Source organism: Clinocottus analis, unplaced genomic scaffold (assembly GCF_023055335.1).
Source record: "Clinocottus analis isolate CAN_PGR_092001 unplaced genomic scaffold, fCliAna1.0.p SCAF_48, whole genome shotgun sequence".
Lineage (NCBI taxonomy): Eukaryota > Metazoa > Chordata > Actinopteri > Perciformes > Cottidae > Clinocottus > Clinocottus analis.
Window position 1 is genome coordinate 285,469 of NW_027176205.1, and position 19,532 is coordinate 305,000.

The window sequence follows — 19,532 nt, forward strand, 5'->3', positions numbered from 1 at the left end:
CATGCTAACGGGGCCCCGCCCACAAACACAGGACAGCGTGAAGGATGAAAGCCAAGTTTATTGATCAGGAACACAAAGACGACCTGCAGTAGAAATAAATACCTTAAAATAAAAGAGGACGACGACTATTTACACATTTTATTATTTTACACGTTTTCACTCTCGTCCGTCTTTTAACGACTTCAGCAGCGATTTAAAAAAAATAAAAACTAAAAAAGCCAAAAGCAGTGTCTGATTATTAAAAACCTTCCGAACGCAGCAGCTCTCGACCTTCAGCTGTCAGCGGATCAATGACCTCCTCACCCAGTTTCTGAGGTGTTTGTCCTCTCTGGGCTCCCGTAGCGCCGTCCCTTTAAATCTGAGCCTCGAGGTTTGAGAGCTTTCTGAGCCTTCAGATCCACTTTCAGTCATCGTGTGCAAACATCAGAGCCGGGCGCTCGATGCCGGGCGCTCGAGGCCCCGCCCCCCCGCTGCAGGTGAAGAAACTCGAAAAAAATAAGTCACCTGGACACAAAACGCTGCAGGTTCTCCGGCGTGTGGCCACCGACATCCTGATGGCCACAGCTTTCATAGTCCAGCTGTGTCCACACACACACACACACACGCACGCACGCACGCACGCACACACACACACACCCTGATAGCTTCATGCGTCTACCTGAGCTCCAACATCTGGACTTCTGCTGCTCAAAGTTCTGATGAGTGAAAAGATGTTTGGTGCTAACAAACACACACAAGCGCTCGGCACTTCGTCAGCTGGTCGTGGTTCAAGGTCGTCAGGAACAGAACGGAGGTTCAGGGTCTCTGATGGATCCTCTCTGGGACCAGAACCTCTAACGGACCCTCAGCCAGTAGAAGACGTCCAGCTGTTGAACCCACAAACACGAGAGACTGCGAAGCTTCTACCAAGAAGACAGCTGCAGGAGACACGAGGAACACAACCGTGACAGCGTGGTGGTTGTAGTGGTTGTGTTAATGGTTGTAGTGGTTGTGATGGCTGTAGTGGTTGTGTTAATGGTTGTAGTGGTTGTGATGGTTGTAGTGGTTGTGATGGTTGTTATGGTTGTTGTGGTTGTAGTGGTTGTGATGGTTGTGATGGTTGTAGTGGTTGTGATGGTTGTGATGGTTGTAGTGGTTGTGATGGTTGTAGTGGTTGTGATGGTTGTAGTGGTTGTGATGGTTGTGATGGTTGTAGTGGTTGTAGTGGTTGTGATGGTTGTGATGGTTGTAGTGGTTGTGATGGCTGTAGTGGTTATAGTGGTTGTAGTGGTTGTGATGGTTGTGATGGTTGTAGTGGTTGTGATGGTTGTGATGGTTGTGATGGTTGTAGTGGTTGTAGTGGTTGTGATGGTTGTAGTGGTTGTGATGGTTGTAGTGGTTGTGATGGTTGTAGTGGTTGTGATAGTGGTTGTGATGGTTGTAGTGGTTGTGATAGTGGTTGTGATGGTTGTAGTGGTTGTGATAGTGGTTGTGATGGTTGTAGTGGTTGTGATAGTGGTTGTGATAGTGGTTGTGATGGTTGTAGTGGTTGTGATAGTTGTTGTGATGGTTGTAGTGGTTGTGATAGTGGTTGTGATGGTTGTAGTGGTTGTGATAGTGGTTGTGATGGTTGTAGTGGTTGTGATAGTGGTTGTGATGGTTGTAGTGGTTGTGATAGTGGTTGTGATGGTTGTAGTGGTTGTGATAGTTGTTGTGATGGTTGTAGTGGTTGTGATAGTGGTTGTGATAGTGGTTGTGATGGTTGTAGTGGTTGTGATGGCAGTGGCCAAAGAGAGTCAGCATCAGCTTCGACCCCTCAGCAGGTCGAGTCCCGGCGGCCTGCTGAGGGGTCGGGAGTCAAGACACGAGTGCAAAACGAAAAATGGAAAAAAAAACAGCCGAGGCACGAACTTTTAAACCCCGCCCCCTCCCAAACCCCGAGAAAACCTAAAATAAATAAATAAAAGTACAAACATTTGGCTTTGTGGGTATGTACAGTGACTTCCTGTGGAGGCGGGCTGAAGTCCATCGAGCCTCCACAGACGTGCAGGACTGGGCGGCGGCGGCGGCAAAGGTCAGGGTCAAGTCTTCGAGCTGGGAGGGGGAGGAGCTAACCGTCAGTCTGTGTGTGTGTGTGTCTGTGTGTATGTAAGTATTCTCCAGTCAGCTTTATTCTCTAACTGTTTTGTGGGTATGGACCCTCAACTAGCTCCGCCCCCTCCCTGTAGCTCCACCCCCAGCTACTGGTGGACCTCGTTGGCAATCAGACTGTCCTCCCCCGACTGAAAATCCGCCTCGTTGATGGCGTTCCCTCCGTTCAGCAACTCCTCGTCCTGGGACGACCCTCGGTCCTCCTCGCCGCCGCCGGCACCAACGCCACCGCCGCCGGCCGGCTCGTCCGAGTTCGGGTCCTGCAGAACCTGAGCGATGTACATCTGCTGCTGCTGCTGCTGCTGCAAGACACCAAAGCACAACCACGACGGTCAACCAGCAGGAGAGACGGGACCCCGACCTCACAGGAAGCAGAGACTTCTATACAACCAGAGGAGTCGACCCCTCAACGCACCTGAGACTTGGGGATGGGGGAGGACGAGGGTCGGGCCGGACGTCCGTTCTCGACTGCGTCTACTTCGGTGTCCTTAGTGTCGATCTGAGACAGAAGCACAAAGAGACTGAGTGCTTTGATGTTTCTGGAGCCGGTGAGGTCATGAGCGGCGTCCTCGTACCTTGTAGTTGTGAGCACTGAGGTACTTGAAGTGGCCGAAGCAGACGTGCGACAGACAGACCACGATGGTGACGATCAGGACCACCAGCGTGAACATGGAAGTCGGCGTCTCGAAACCTGCCGGCACATTAGCAGCTAGCGTCAGTTAGCGTTCCTCACCGCGTGTCGGTGCGTAGTGGTTTCGTCTCTGTACGTGGAGGCGTGTCCAGCAGGGGGCGGGGCTTACCTGTGCGCACGGTGGAGAAGAAGAGCAGCCAGAAGAGGCAGAGTATGGGCGCGGCCACCACCTGGGTGACGGCGCCCGAGTGGATCTTCTTGTCCAGTTTGGACGGCAGGTAAGCGTAGTACATGTTGTACCTGTCCACCAGGTGCTTCAGCAGCATGTACATCAGACCTGCAGGGGGCAGCGTCAGGACTCACGACCGGACTTGTGTGTGTATATGTATATTTGTATATATTTGTGTATATAAGTACAGGGACACTGACCGAAGGGCACGATGATGGGGCAGGTGATGCTGTAGGCCATCACCACCGTGAACACGTTCATCATCCAGGCGTACGCCACGCCGAACTGGAACTCGTAGGCCTGATGCTGTGGAGGAAAGAGAGGGTTCACCAGCTGAAGAGGGCCTGCAGAGACCCGGTCCGGGGTCAGAGACCCGGTCCGGGGTCCAGATGGAGACCGGTGGACTCGGAGGCCTCACCCTCTTGACGTTGCGGCGGTCGGCGGCTGAGCGGGCCAGGCAGAGCCGGATCATGTACATGAGCAGACCGGGGATCCTCAGCAGGTCCATGGCGTTCCCGATGAACGCAGAGGCGATGACGTAGTTGACGAAGAACGCTCCGTTATCCGGCAGGAAGACGCACCTGAAGGGGCCACCGCAGAGCAATCAATCAAAAACTGCGCTGCTGTCGGTTTCAAAATAAAACTACATCCAGCACATTTATTGCTAACAATGTGTTTAATCTGATGTCGGAAGACGAGTTGTTTTAATATGAACATTAGTGGTAATGCGATGGAATAAAAACGACTCACTCAAATCGGACTGTGGCATCATCCAGGAACTTCCTATCAAAGAGCCAGCGGAAGAAAACATCCAGACTGGAAAACAGAGACGATTCAGTGAGGACATCAGAGGTCAAAAGGTCACTCAGAGACGGACTCACACAGCAAGCGGTTTTGTGTTACCTGCTGAGTCCAAGAGACGGCAGCAGCAGAACCATGAAGATCAGGAAGGTGTAGCATTTATGCATCGTCGTCCTGTTCTCTCCAGACCTGGACACAGAGGGTCAGGGTCACCTCAAGGTCAACTCAGGGGCAAGTAAACATCACGTCAGGGTCACCTCAAGGTCAACTCAGGGGCAAGTAAACATCACGTCAGGGTCACCTCAAGGTCAACTCAGGGGCAAGTAAACATCACGTCAGGGTCACCTCAAGGTCAACTCAGGGGCAAGTAAACATCACGTCAGGGTCACCTCAAGGTCAACTCAGGGGCAAGTAAACATCACGTCAGAGTCACCTCAAGGTCAACTCAGGGGCAAGTAAACATCACGTCAGGGTCACCTCAAGGTCAACTCAGGGGCAAGTAAACATCACGTCGGGGTCACCTCAAGGTCAACTCAGGGGCAAGTAAACATCACGTCAGAGTCACCTCAAGGTCAACTCAGGGGCAAGTAAACATCACGTCAGAGTCACCTCAAGGTCAACTCAGGGGCAAGTCAAATTGAGGGTCAAGTCAGTAGTTCCACAAACCGACTCTGGCCTCAAATGTACTTCAGACAGGTACAGATAAACATGACTTCACACAAAAGAGGAAATAAAATACTGTTTAGTATTAGAAGGTCAACGGTCACAAAATAACGGTTGTGTTTTGATGATGATTTAATTTCTCCACTTGGACTCGTTTAATCGCTGTTCACACGAAACCTGGACTCGACTATTGAAGAGTTGAGGAACCTCAGATCGGATCTGGATCCGTTTAGAATGACATTCATGGGTGAATAAGAACTAGGGAGCTGGTAGTGCTCGTGGTGCTGATGCCGCATCGCAGTGCTTGCGGAGCAGCTGGAGCCCACCTGGTCCAGTGAGCCTCGAAGAAGGCCGAGTAGTAGACGATGGTGGGCAGCAGAGCGGAGAAGGCCCACAGCAGCAGCGTGGGGAAGAACTGCGTGACGATGGGGTTCTGTCCAACAACACACAGCAGAGGAGAAGCATCAGCACACAAGTCCACTCGGGCCGAGCCACACGAGAGGCCGGTGCCTTACATTGAGGTACTCCACCGGCTTGGTGACGTTGAACTTGTCCATGGTGGAGATGATGATGGCGGGCGTGGTGAGGAAGAAAAGCAGGAGGAAGAGGATGCAGTTGATGATGAAGCAGCGGATCCACCAGGAGATCCCGCCCAGCGACAGGTGCTCCCTGCAGGAAGTAACCACAGGGATTACACACACATGGTGACCACAGGAGGTCCAGGACTTTCAACCAAATGTCCATGAGCAAACATTGTGTGAAATGTGGACTTACCAGCGGACGTTCTGCGGGTCAGGCGCATACGAGACGCTCCAGTTGTAAACGTGAAGCGCCTCGCTGAACTGGGAGGAACGCGGCTCCTGATGACACCGGCAACCCTGAACCTGACAGGCGTTAAAGTCCTTCAAAATACTGTGAAACAGAAGGGGTGGAGTCACATGGGAATCAGAGAGAAGAGGCGGGGTCAGAGCTGTGCAAACTGCTGGTCAGTGACTCAGTAGTGATGTTGACGTCACGGCGGCTCACATGGACGTCATGGACTCGTTCTGGAAGGTGACGAAGGCCATGCCCAGCGGTTTGGTGTGGACCTTCTCCTTCTCCTTCCTGTACTCCTCCTTCAGCTTGGACTCCGTCTTGGTGTAGTAGCTGACCGCCTCCTCCTGTAGGACCAATGTTAACATGCTAACTTGCTAACGGCACACACCCTTACCCAGAGCAACACATCAGACCCTTTGGTTGATCTACAAAATATCTTTTGTCTCAAGTTATGTCATTAAACTTTACCGACTACGATGAAACTTTACCGACTACGGTGAAATATTAACGCTACACTAAGCGGCGGCTGCTGACTACACTCCGTAGAGGCGGTGACCCGGTGGCCCTATGGCACTGTGACCCTGTGGCCCTGTGACCCTGTGGTCCAGTGACCTGGTGGCCCAATGGCCCTGTGACCCTATGGCCCGGTGGCCCAGTGGCCCCGTGACACTATGGCCCCATGACGCTATGGCCCCGTGACCTTGTGGCCCAGTGACTCTATGGCCCTGTGGCCCAGTGACCCTGTGGCCCAGTGACCCTCTGGCCCAGTGACCCTCTGGCCCAGTGACCCTCTGGCCCAGTGACCCTCTGGCCCAGTGACCCTCTGGCCCAGTGACCCTTTGGCCCAGTGACCCTATGGCCCAGTGACCCTTTGGCCCAGTGACCCGGTGAGCCGGTGGCCCTGTGGCTCTGTGGCCCATTGGCTTGGTGGCCCATTGGCCCTGTGGCCCATTGAGCCGGTGGCCCATTGGCTCGGTGAGCTGGTGGCCCTGTGGCCCTGTGGCTCTGTGGCCCATTGGCTCGGTGGCCCATTGGCCCGGTGGCCCTGTGGCCCATTGAGCCGGTGGCCCATTGGCTCGGTGAGCTGGTGGCCCTGTGGCCCTGTGGCTCCGTGGCCCATTGGCTCGGTGGCCCATTGAGCCGGTGGCCCATTGGCTCGGTGAGCTGGTGGCCCTGTGGCCCATTGGCTCGGTGGCCCTGTGGCCTATTGGCCCGGTGGCCCATTGGCTCGGTGAGCCGGTGGCCCTGTGGTTCGGTACCTCCTCACAGCCGGTGATGGCGCAGCAGCAGAGGTGTCCACAGGGTTTGGGGTTGATCATGGTGGGAACGTGTTCCTTCACCATCAGGTCGGTGAAGAACTTCTTACTGCGCTCCGTCTTCTTCCTGACGAACACAAACACACAGCATTGTGGGTAGAAGACATGCGGTGGTTAACGTTGTGCTTCCCAGCATGCACTGGGTCCCGGCTCTCTGTCTCACCTCTCGGCGTTCAGGGACATCAGTTTGGCAACATTGTAGCAGATCCGAGCCTCCAGAACCGTGCAGTTCTCATACGCCTGTCTGAAAACCAGGAACAGGAGAACCAGTTCAACCAGTGGAACCAGAAGAGAGGAGGAGTAGCAGGAGCAGGAGAAAGAGGAGCAGCAGGAGAAGCAGACCAGTGAACTCACTCAAAGTGCTGTTTGATCTGCGTCTCCTCAGCGTATTTGGAGATGCCGTTAATGAATAAAGTTCTCTTCACCTGCAAGTCAAGAAACAGCTTGTTGACTTCCTGTTTACGGTCACAGGCTGAGCGTCAACAGGAAGTAAACAAAGGGCTCACCAGGTCGTCCTCCTTGTAGTGCATCTTGGAGGTGTGTCTCCTCATGCTGTACACCGTCAGCAGCAGGTACATGAAGGCAAACACTGTGTGCAGCCACAGCAGGCTGGTCCTGCACATGTTGTTGATCACATGTTATTCTCACATGTCATTCTCACATGGTACCGATCACATGTTATCGATCACATGTTATTGATTTCTATTGATCTCTGACTGCAGTGTACTCGTGTACTCACCCAGACTTCAGGTTGGCTATCGTGGTGCGTCCGAAGCTGTAAGCGTTGTTTTCTAGAGCAAACACAGACAAGTCATCAGGAAACATCTCAATGAGCTGAAAATACAGAGCCACAGACGTAGACCTCTAGTAGTCTAGACCTCTAGAACTCTAGTAGTCTAGATCTCTATACCTTTAGACCTCTAGACCTCTCGTACTTTAGACCTCCAGTAGTCTAAACCTCTAGTACTCAAGATCTCTAGACCTTTAGACTTTTAGTACTCTAGACCTCCAGACCTCTAGTAGTCTAGACCTCTAGATCTCGAGACCTCTAGACCTCTAGTACTCAAGATCACTAGACCTTTAGACTTCTAGACCTCTAGAGCCACAAACCTAGAGACCCACAGACTCACAGACCCACAGACCGACAGACCCAGACCTAGAGACTCACAGACCTACAGACTCACAGACCCACAGACCTAAAGACCTCACAGACCTACAGACGGTTCTGCTCTGACTGCGGTTACCTTCTTTAGAAGGAGGTCCAGGGACTCCTTGGCTTAGGAAAGCATCTTTACTGATAATTCTGACTAAAATCAACCAGACATAAGAGAACACTGTTTAAAGGCGGTGCGGCAGGTAGAGGGATCCATGAGCAGCACAGGGAATCATATCCATAACCAGGTTTCACTCACTGCATAATGAACTAACACTTTCTTCCTTTAACTCTGTTTCTAGAGCCCGATGGATCCTGGGAGGCGGGACAATGCTCTCTCTTCCAATCACAGCAGAGCACAGCAAATCTTTAATAGCGCTGTAATATGTTACTGAGATTAGAAACTTAAGTTATGTTTTTCATAAAGGAAGATTTTAAAAACTCAAACGCTCAGCCTGGAAGAGAAGGAAATATGAATAAAAGTAAAACTCCACACATTAGTTATATTCTCATATTCCAGCTCCTTCATGTGTTCATCTGCTCCTTCATGTGTTCATCTGCTCCTTCATGTGTTCATCTGCTCATTCATGTGTTCATCTGCTCCTTCATGTGTTCATCTGCTCCTTCATGTGTTCATCTGCTCCTTCATGTGTTCATCTGCTCCTTCAGTTCTCTTCATGGCTTCTTCCTGTTAAACATGTTTTATCCAATCACATGTTACCTGTCTTCCTCAGTGGAAGAGCAGCCTGTTAGAAGACAGGAAGAGCCTTCTGGAGACCGAGACGTGTGATTGGTCACAGGGCCATGTGACCAGTAACATGTACTGTGATTGGTCAGTGAAGCTAGCGTCTCACCTAGAAGCTAGAACCTCAGGACTTACTGATGACCTCTTTCCCTCAGAGGGTTATTTGCATCTGAGTGAAAATATGATTATGTTTCTGTTTTATACATTTACAGTATTTCATCATAAATTAGCCACAGCGCCATAGTTGCTGCTGCACCTGGGCTGCTGCTGCTTCTACCCTTGGCCTCTATTGGCTCTGAGTAACCTTCTCTCTCCTGATTGGCTCTCCTCACCCAGAAGGTCTCCAGAGAAGTTGACGGGCAGAACGATGCCGACGGAGAGAACGCCGACGACGACCAGCAGCCCGATGATGTGACGCTGGAACGACAAGTAGTGGACGGCATCCTCGCCACACTTCTCCCTGATCTCCTCATCCCTTTGGGGAGGAAGAGGAGGAGGAAGAAGAAGAGGGATCAACACAAACCCGCTCAGTTCTGAACCTGATCAGGATCTGAAGCTTTGTGAGTGAAGACAATTCTTATTATTACTCACTTTATTCTGAAGATGGCCGTCAGCCACGAGCAGAAACCCTGCAGGTACAAACACATCATCAGGAGGAGGGAGAGAGAGAGAGAGAGAGAGAGAGAGAGAGAGAGAGAGAGAGAGAGAGAGAGAGAGAGAGAGAGAGAGAGAGAGAGAGAGAGAGAGAGAGAGAGAGAGACAGAGAGAGAGAGAGAGGCAGAGAGAGAGAGAGACAGAGAGAGAGAGAGAGACAGACAGACAGACAGACAGACAGACAGACAGACAGACAGACAGAGAGACAGAGAGAGAGAGAGACAGAGAGAGAGAGAGACAGACAGACAGACAGACAGACAGACAGAGAGACAGAGAGACAGAGAGAGAGAGAGAGAGAGAGAGAGCATCCTCACGTTGTCCCTCTGGTCAAAGTCCACTGAAGACGACACGGAGGTGAGGCGTTCGTAGCGGTCGGGCGTCTCCGAGTGCATCGCCGAGGCAACGCTGTGGACACACACAGGAAACTGACCTGTTAGCCGTTAGCACGTAGCCGCTCCGAGCCCATTGGACTGAGACCAACAGGAAGTGAACACAAACATCCACCTGCCTCCCTGAAGGCCGAGATCAAACTTTACTGACACAAAGTACCGGAAACACAATTGACTAGAAACTGGAAACGTAAGAAAAGAGAATCGTCCACTTGGCGTCATGCCAGTTTACCAACAAGCAGTTCAGGTATTATATTTATATAAACATACATGTACATATATTACATTATAGCACATGATCCTCATTGATTAGTTTACTAGCTAACAGCTAAGTGGGCGTTTCCATCAAAGTAAAAGAAACGTAAATTTATCTAAGAATGCAGGACCTTTATTGTGACTTACGGGCTTCTGTTTAAGTGGGTAAGCTAACTAGCTAGCTCGCTAGCACGCCACAGGGTTGACGACACACTGAGCTACAGACAGCCGGTTACCTGTTGACCGGCTCATAGTTATCTCGTTCTCGTCTCCAGCTGGACAACAGCAACACACGGGAGAAGTTATGAGTGTTAGCTTCACACCCGATAGCATCACACCCGTTAGCATTGCACCCATTAGCATCACATCTGTTAGCATCACACCTGTTAGCATCACATGCCAACATCGCCCTAATCCCAGTGTCATCTCTAACATAATTAAAATAATCTATTTACTTGTTTTTTAATGTGTTTAATAATTTATGTTTAATAATCTGTGTTTAATTAATCTGATGCCTCTGGGGGAGGAGCCCTGTAGGTCTGGGTCTGGGCCTCTGGGGGAGGAGCCCTGTAGGTCTGGGTCTCTGGGTCTCTGGGGGAGGAGCCCTGTAGGTCTGGGTCTCTGGGGGAGGAGCCCTGTAGGTCTGGGCCTCTGGGGGAGGAGCCCTGTAGGTCTGGGCCTCTGGGGGAGGAGCCCTGTAGGTCTGGGTCTCTGGGGGAGGAGCCCTGTAGGTCTGGGTCTCTGGGGGAGGAGCCCTGTAGGTCTGGGCCTCTGGGGGAGGAGCCCTGTAGGTCTGGGTCTCTGGGGGAGGAGCCCTGTAGGTCTGGGTCTCTGGGGGAGGAGCCCTGTAGGTCTGGGTCTCTGGGGGAGGAGCCCTGTAGGTCTGGGTCTCTGGGGGAGGAGCCCTGTAGGTCTGGGCCTCTGGGGGAGGAGCCCTGTAGGTCTGGGTCTCTGGGGGAGGAGCCCTGTAGGTCTGGGCCTCTGGGGGAGGAGCCCTGTAGGTCTGGGTCTCTGGGGGAGGAGCCCTGTAGGTCTGGGCCTCTGGGGGAGGAGCCCTGTAGGTCTGGGTCTCTGGGGGAGGAGCCCTGTAGGTCTGGGTCTCTGGGGGAGGAGCCCTGTAGGTCTGGGTCTCTGGGGGAGGAGCCCTGTAGGTCTGGGTCTCTGGGGGAGGAGCCCTGTAGGTCTGGGTCTCTGGGGGAGGAGCCCTGTAGGTCTGGGTCTCTGGGGGAGGAGCCCTGTAGGTCTGGGTCTCTGTAGCAGTTGTTTAACACTGTGCTAGAAAATTCCATTTATATAAAATGACTTTGCAAAAGCAAACCTGAGAACTTTCTCTTTGCTACAGTGACATCACAGTGACATCACAGTGACATCACAGTGACATCACAGTGACATCATTGACAGGTCAAACACTTTCATGTACTCACACACACACACACACACTGAATAAAAAGAAGAAGAGTCGTGTTAAAGCACCAATCAGATAGCAGCACCCTGTTAATCCAGTCGTATGAGGAGGAAGACGAAGAGGAAAAGGAGGAGGAGGAAGAGGAGGAGGACAAACCAGACATACTATTCCCGCTCCTCCAGGCCGCTGAGACGCTTCTTCTGTCTTCAGGACGGAAACAGAAAGCAGAATCAAGCTGCTGCTCCGAAATTCACTCAAATCCTCACCTTGAAATGAGAGTCTGTGATTGGCCGACGCGACACTGAAGCGGTGAGCTGAAGTTCACCAGACAAACGTCTGGACCGCGTGTTGGACGACATCACCGTTATTATAACAAGTGCAAAGGTCAGGGCGAGTTTACCTGTCGGCGTCGGTGACCAGCGCCAGGCGGCCGTAGTCCCACGCCACCTTACGGAGAATAGAAAAGAGGAAGAGCAGCACCTGCAGAGGAAGAGGAGGACTTCCCGTTAGAGAACACCTGGCTCCGGGGCAGAGGTCAAAGGTCACGGACAGAAGGAGAAACAGGAGGAGTCTGAACCCGATCAGGATCTGCAGCTACATTATTATTATCATCATCAATATTACTATTATTATCATCAATACTGTTATTATTTAAATGATGAACATTCTGATGGTCACTATCATTGTGATGGAGATGATCGTTCCTGCCTCGCGTGCGTGCGCACTGAGCGCGTGCAGAGCGACTCACCAGGAAGCACATGAAGTCGAGGGCGAGCACGGTGGGCACGCCCCCGAAGGGCAGCCCCTGCAGCACGGTGCTGCGGATGCGCGCCGAGTAGCAGTAGTCTTTGGACCCGCTGTGGGCGGAGCAGTTGTCTCGCCCGCTGCACGCCTGGCCGCCCAACACCGCCATGCTGAGGATCAGCACCGCCAGCATCCTCACTGCCGCATCCTCAGGAACCTGGAGGACAACACCAGCGTCAGACAAGGTGACCTCCAGGGTGACCTACAAGTTAGAGCTGGTTCAGGTCTATAGTCAGGGCTGGTTCAGGTCTATAGTCAGGGCTGGTTCAGGTCTATAGTCAGAGCTGGTTCAGGTCTATAGTCAGAGCTGGTTCAGGTCTATAGTCAGAGCTGGTTCAGGTCTATAGTCAGGGCTGGTTCAGGTCTATAGTCAGAGCTGGTTCAGGTCTATAGTTAGAGCTGGTTCAGGTCTATAGTCAGAGCTGGTTCAGGTCTATAGTTAGAGCTGGTTCAGGTCTATAGTTAGGACTGGTTCAGGTCTATAGTTAGGGCTGGTTCAGGTCTATAGTTAGAGCTTGTTCAGGTCTATAGTCAGGGCTGGTTCAGGTCTATAGTCAGAGCTGGTTCAGGTCTATAGTCAGGGCTGGTTCAGGTCTATAGTCAGAGCTGGTTCAGGTCTATAGTCAGGGCTGGTTCAGGTCTATAGTCAGGGCTGGTTCAGGTCTATAGTCAGAGCTGGTTCAGGTCTATAGTTAGGACTGGTTCAGGTCTATAGTTAGGACTGGTTCAGGTCTATAGTTAGGACTGGTTCAGGTCTATAGTCAGAGCTGGTTCAGGTCTATAGTTAGAGCTGGTTCAGGTCTATAGTTAGAGCTGGTTCAGGTCTATAGTCAGAGCTGGTTCAGGTCTATAGTTAGGACTGGTTCAGGTCTATAGTTAGGACTGGTTCAGGTCTATAGTTAGGACTGGTTCAGGTCTATAGTTAGGACTGGTTCAGGTCTACAGTCAGAGCAGGTTCAGGTCTATAGTTAGAGCTGGTTCAGGTCTATAGTCAGAGCTGGTTCAGGTCTATAGTTAGGACTGGTTCAGGTCTATAGTTAGGGCTGGTTCAGGTCTATAGTTAGGGCTGGTTCAGGTCTATAGTTAGAGCTGGTTCAGGTCTATAGTTAGAACTGGTTCAGGTCTATAGTTAGGACTGGTTCAGGTCTATAGTTAGGACTGGTTCAGGTCTATAGTTAGGACTGGTTCAGGTCTATAGTTAGGACTGGTTCAGGTCTATAGTTAGGACTGGTTCAGGTCTATAGTTAGGACTGGTTCAGGTCTATAGTTAGGACTGGTTCAGGTCTATAGTTAGAGCTGGTTCAGGTCTATAGTCAGAGCTGGTTCAGGTCTATAGTTAGAGCTGGTTCAGGTCTATAGTCAGAGCTGGTTCAGGTCTATAGTCAGAGCTGGTTCAGGTCTATAGTCAGAGCTGGTTCAGGTCTATAGTTAGAGCTGGTTCAGGTCTATAGTCAGGGCTGGTTCAGGTCTATAGTTAGAGCTGGTTCAGGTCTATAGTTAGAGCTGGTTCAGGTCTATAGTTAGAGCTGGTTCAGGTCAATAGTTAGGACTGGTTCAGGTCTATAGTTAGGACTGGTTCAGGTCTATAGTTAGAGCTGGTTCAGGTCTATAGTTAGAGCTGGTTCAGGTCTATAGTTAGGACTGGTTCAGGTCTATAGTTAGGACTGGTTCAGGTCTATAGTTAGAGCTGGTTCAGGTCTATAGTTAGAGCTGGTTCAGGTCTATAGTTAGAGCTGGTTCAGGTCTATAGTTAGAGCTGGTTCAGGTCTATAGTTAGGACTGGTTCAGGTCTATAGTTAGAGCTGGTTCAGGTCTATAGTTAGAGCTGGTTCAGGTCTATAGTTAGAGCTGGTTCAGGTCTATAGTTAGGACTGGTTCAGGTCTATAGTTAGAGCTGGTTCAGGTCTATAGTTAGAGCTGGTTCAGGTCTATAGTTAGGACTGGTTCAGGTCTATAGTTAGGACTGGTTCAGGTCTATAGTTAGAGCTGGTTCAGGTCTATAGTTAGGGCTGGTTCAGGTCTATAGTTAGGGCTGGTTCAGGTCTATAGTTAGAGCTGGTTCAGGTCTATAGTTAGGACTGGTTCAGGTCTATAGTTAGAGCTGGTTCAGGTCTATAGTTAGAGCTGGTTCAGGTCTATAGTTAGGACTGGTTCAGGTCTATAGTTAGGACTGGTTCAGGTCTATAGTCAGAGCTGGTTCAGGTCTATAGTCAGGGCTGGTTCAGGTCTATAGTTAGAGCTGGTTCAGGTCTATAGTTAGGACTGGTTCAGGTCTATAGTTAGAGCTGGTTCAGGTCTATAGTTAGGACTGGTTCAGGTCTATAGTTAGAGCTGGTTCAGGTCTATAGTTAGGACTGGTTCAGGTCTATAGTTAGAGCTGGTTCAGGTCTATAATAATACTTAATACCTAATAGTTAATAGATAAATAGTAAATAACACCTGCAGAAGTTCCTGATCATTAGCTAATGTTAGCATGCTAACACATGGTTAGCATTCAGAGCTACTAGCGTCACAGAGATTAGCGTTTCCATCACGAGGACCGACTGAACCCAGACTCAACTGAATGAAGCCTCGATGGATGAAAACTCATCAACACAGTGCAGTGCACTCTGGGAGTATTTATAGGCCTGACATACTTTAACAGAGAGGATCAATAGGTCGATTGATTCTAGTCAATGGTTCACCAAACAATTCTGTTCTATTAGAACATGAGGGTTCTGTTGCCATGGTGAAGCAGCAGCATGACTCATGTCATGTGTTCATACAGACTGTCACGTGAGACTAAAACTCTGCTTCAGACCTCCACGACCCTCTGGTAGTCTAGTCCTGGTCTAAGACCTCCACGACCCTCTGGTAGTCTAGTCCTGGTCTAAGACCTCCACGACCCTCTGGTAGTCTAGTCCTGGTCTAAGACCTCCACGACCCTCTGGTAGTCTAGTCCTGGTCTAAGACCTCCACGACCCTCTGGTGGTCTAGTCCTGTTCTAAGACCTCCACGACCCTCTGGTGGTCTAGTCCTGGTCTAAGACCTCCACGACCCTCTGGGTCGTCTGCAGCACACAGATAACAAAAGCAGAGATAAGGAAGACAACAGCTGAGAGCCTCCATGGCGCCGGCTGACAACATTCATATAATCAGTCTACTTGCTGAAGGCCTCCGGGTAACGCTCACCTCTCCAGACACCACAGAAGAAGAAGAGTGAAACCTGCTGACACATTCAGGTCACGTTTTCTTCTTCACTGCCAAACCCAACCTCCTGCCCTGTGATGTCACTGCAGCCGCTATCAGCCGGCCGCAGGCGTCCGAACCCGGAGAACCTGAACCGACAACAGGTATGACGTCTGAGGACCGGTTCTAGTTCCTCTCTCTGGTGGACGTCTGAGGACCGGTTCTAGTTCCTCTCTCTGGTGGACGTCTGAGGACCGGTTCTAGTTCCTCTCTCTGGTGGACGTCTGAGGACCGGTTCTAGTTCCTCTCTCTGGTGGACGTCTGAGGACCGGTTCTAGTTCCTCTCTCTGGTGGACCATCACACTGTAACACACACTGTATGCTTTACAGTGTGTGTTACAGTGTGTTAGTGTGTTACAGTGTGTGTTACTGTGTGTTACAGTGTGTGTTACAGTGTATGTTACAGTGTGTGTGTGTTACAGTGGGTGTTACAGTGTGTGTCACTGTGTGTTACAGTGTGTGTTACAGTGTGTCACTGTGTGTGTCACTGTGTGTTAGTGTGTTACAGTGTGTGTGTGTGTGTGTGTGTTACAGTGTGTGTTACAGTGTGTTAGTGTGTCACTGTGTGTTAGTGTGTTACAGTGTGTTACTCTGTGTGTTACAGTGTATGTTACAGTGTGTGTGTGTGTGTTACAGTGTGTGTTACTGTGTGTTACAGAGTGTGTGTGTGTGTGTGTGTCATTGTGTGTTAGTGTGTTACAGTGTGTTTCTCGTCTCCTGGGTGAAGCAGCGGCCCTGCTGCAGATGCAGTCCGGCCCCAGCGACCCCTCTTGCGGCCGAAACGACACCAACGAGCCTCGTTTGAGCTCCAGAGAGCGTCGGTCAGTCAGAGGTGAGATCCTATTACCGCTGCGGACAGACGGACCGACAGCTCGGCGTGTCCTCTGCGGACCCCCCCCGCCCCCCCTCCCCGCCCTCCAGCCCCCCGGAGGCTGGGGGATGCGGTCCCGGTGGAAGCGGCGCTGACAGGCCGCCGGTGAGGCTGCAGTAGCGGCCTGCCCGCCGCTAATCAACCCGCCGAGGAGATCAAACAAAGCCGTCTTATGATAAACCAAAGCCCCGTAATAAATAAGCCCAATTAGAATAAAGCCGGTACCTGACCACCAGAAGCCGCTACTCCTCTCCGCCGCTAAATCGGGACCAATTTCCCGCAGAACGAAGAGCTCGTTAAACCCTCACAGGTGCCGCGCCGCCCCGGCTGCGTGCTGCCGCAGCGCCGCCATCCGAGAGAGAAAAGGCGGATTCAGACCCGAGGAAGTAGAGCCTCCCCTCCGGGGGTTTGGTCGGAGAATCCCGCTTCGGAAACGAGTCCCTCCTCCGGCCGCTGTGTCCGCCACGGGCCGCTGCTCCTGCGCCGGGTGTCGGTGTTAAAATGGAGGCGGTCTCTCCGGGAACAGAGACAGAACGGAGCCGCTGCTGCTGCTGCGCGGAGCTGCCGACAGGGGTCGCCGCGGCCACCGGGGCCCTTCACAATAAGAGTCAGATTCTATTAGCTTTTCTTTTTACATTTTATTTATTTATTATGAGATACAAATAAAAAACTGAAATGAAAGACCCCTCTTTATTTTTATTTTTTTTATTTCATTATGTAGTTTTGTATACAGAAGTAATAATTATAATACTACTGAATAAAAACTGTAAACTATAAAGTCTCTCTCTCTCTCTCTCTCTCTCTCCTTCTCTTTTCTTCTCTCTCTCTCTCTCCTTCTCTTTTCCTCTCTCTCTCTCTCTCTCTCTCTCTCTCTCTCTCTCTCTCTCTCTCTCTCTATATATATATATATGTATATATATTATATTAAATAAATATTCTATTTTAAATTGTAGTAATAAGAAGTATAGTTTTAATGATGCTAATCAAAATATAAATTCTAATATGAATTATGTCATGTGGATTATTATGACAAGTGGTTTACATTATGTTATGGTACAGTACATCATGTTATGGTACAGTACATCATGTTATGGTACAGTACATCATGTTATGGTACAGTACATTATGTTATGGTACAGTATGTTACATCATGTTATGGTACAGTACATCATGTTATGGTACAGTACATTATGTTATGGTACAGTACATCATGTTATGGTACAGTACATCATGTTATGGTACAGTACATTATGTTATGGTACAGTACATTATGTTATGGTACAGTACATCATGTTATGGTACAGTACATCATGTTATGGTACAGTACATTATGTTATGGTACAGTATGTTACATCATGTTATGGTACAGTACATCATGTTATGGTACAGTATGTTACATCATGTTATGGTACAGTACATCATGTTATGGTACAGTACATCATGTTATGGTACAGTATGTTACATTATGTTATGGTACAGTACATCATGTTATGGTACAGTATGTTACATCATGTTATGGTACAGTACATCATGTTATGGTACAGTATGTTACATCATGTTATGGTACAGTACATCATGTTATGGTACAGTATGTTACATCATGTTATGGTACAGTACATTATGTTATGGTACAGTACATCATGTTATGGTACAGTACATCATGTTATGGTACAGTATGTTACATCATGTTATGGTACAGTACATTATGTTATGGTACAGTACATCATGTTATGGTACAGTACATTATGTTATGGTACAGTACATCATGTTATGGTACAGTACATCATGTTATGGTACAGTACATCATGTTATGGTACAGTATGTTACATCATGTTATGGTACAGTACATCATGTTATGGTACAGTACATCATGTTATGGTACAGTATGTTACATCATGTTATGGTACAGTACATCATGTTATGGTACAGTACATCATGTTATGGTACAGTACATCATGTTATGGTACAGTACATCATGTTATGGTACAGTACATCATGTTATGGTACAGTACATCATGTTATGGTACAGTATGTTACATCATGTTATGGTACAGTACATCATGTTATGGTACAGTACATCATGTTATGGTACAGTACATTATGTTATGGTACAGTATGTTACATTATGTTATGGTACAGTCCGTTACATCACGGTAATGCTGTTTAAACCTGTTATTTACATGTTTTTCACTTGTTGTTCATGTGTTATTCACATCTTTAATGAATTATCTTTATCTTGTTTATTGTATTTAATATGTATATATGTGCTACGACAGCATCGTGAGATATTCCATGTGTGTGTGTGTGTGTGTGGACACACGGCCATGAAGCTGATGATAGAAGTGTGTGTACATATTTCCAGCCAGCCACTGAGTACCTGTCTGTCTGGTCTTGCAGGTTGCTAGTGGGCGGAGCTTATCGATGTACCTGAGCACCTGGTGCCACGCCCCTTTCTGCTTATTTATGGACTGGAAGTATAAACTCTCTCTCTCTCTCACTGTGCTCTCTCTCTCTCTCTAAACCATCTGAACTCTCTCTCTCCTCCCTCCTCCTCTCTCTCTCTCTCTCTCTCTCTCTCTCTCTCTCTCTCTTCTCTCTCTCTTCTCTCTCTATATATATATATATATATATATATATATATATATATATATATATATATATATATCATATCATATCATATCATATCATAGCACATGGTTGTTCTGGAATATAAAGTTCACAGGTTCGATGCCAGCAGCTACTTCCAGCTCATGTTTATTCGTTCATGTGCCTGTGGGGTGTCTGCCTCGCTTTGTCATAAAGTAGTCCCTCCCTGCCGGGCTGCAGCTATCCCTCCTCGCGCCGCTGATGGAGTGTCTGGACGCCGCCGTGCTCTCTCTGAGCTGGGCTCTGATCGTCGGAGGCGCGGCCTTCCTGCTGCACCAGACCCGCCGCGGACACGCGCGCTACGGCCGCTACCTCCCGGCGGAGGGCCGCTGCCTCCCGGCGGAGGGCCGCTGCCTCCCGGCGGAGGGGCCGCTGCCTCCCGGCGGAGGGCCGCTGCCTCCCGGCCCGGCTAGCCTGGTTCCTGCAGGAGGTTCCGGCCTTCTTGCTGCCGTTGCTGCTGCTGCTGCTCACCGAGGAGGAGCCGCGGATGAGCGGAGGAGCGCGCACCGGGAGGAAGCTGCTGCTCTGCACCTTCATGCTGCACTACTTCCACAGGTCCATCTGCAGCTTTCTGCCAGGACTGCTCTCTTTCCGGCTGCTGCTTCTAGGATCAAACCCTCGGACTCGTGACCAAAGCGGGGTTTGAACCCAGAAGCAGCAGCCAGCGAGGTGTAAACGCATGTCCATGCTTTAATACAGCCGCTTCAGCTGCTACAACACCATCAGATGTTTAGGACCAGAGTTCAGCTTCTCAGGAGTTTATTTAGCTGAAGACATAGGAGGGTTTTTATAAAGTA

At 49.9% G+C, this 19,532-nt stretch overlaps 1 protein-coding gene and 1 pseudogene across 3 annotated transcripts; one reads left to right on the forward strand and one right to left on the reverse strand.

The window, feature by feature from the left end:
* Nucleotides 1-40: 40 nt before the first annotated feature.
* Nucleotides 41-16,614, reverse strand: LOC137802023 (CSC1-like protein 2). Of its 3 annotated transcripts, none has more exons than XM_068599533.1 (24): nucleotides 16,468-16,614; nucleotides 11,936-12,148; nucleotides 11,588-11,667; nucleotides 11,353-11,391; nucleotides 9,453-9,543; nucleotides 9,076-9,113; nucleotides 8,817-8,959; nucleotides 7,326-7,377; nucleotides 7,093-7,201; nucleotides 6,941-7,011; nucleotides 6,750-6,830; nucleotides 6,530-6,653; nucleotides 5,481-5,614; nucleotides 5,229-5,366; nucleotides 4,970-5,123; nucleotides 4,781-4,887; nucleotides 3,894-3,980; nucleotides 3,741-3,806; nucleotides 3,409-3,571; nucleotides 3,191-3,296; nucleotides 2,931-3,098; nucleotides 2,706-2,821; nucleotides 2,546-2,629; nucleotides 41-2,432 (listed from the first exon to the last, which is right to left on the reverse strand). In XM_068599533.1, the coding sequence occupies exons 2-24, from the start codon at nucleotides 12,122-12,124 to the stop codon at nucleotides 2,220-2,222; spliced, it is 2,553 nt and encodes an 850-aa protein (XP_068455634.1). In that variant the 5' UTR covers nucleotides 12,125-12,148; nucleotides 16,468-16,614; the 3' UTR covers nucleotides 41-2,219. The 3 variants fall into 3 exon arrangements, with proteins under 3 accessions (XP_068455634.1, XP_068455633.1, XP_068455635.1); XM_068599532.1 differs by having other exon boundaries at nucleotides 16,315-16,614; XM_068599534.1 differs by lacking the exon at nucleotides 11,353-11,391 and having other exon boundaries at nucleotides 16,315-16,614.
* A 2,240-nt stretch (nucleotides 16,615-18,854) lies between these two features.
* Nucleotides 18,855-19,532, forward strand: part of LOC137802063 (3-oxo-5-alpha-steroid 4-dehydrogenase 2-like) — a 3,828-nt pseudogene continuing 3,150 nt past the window's right edge.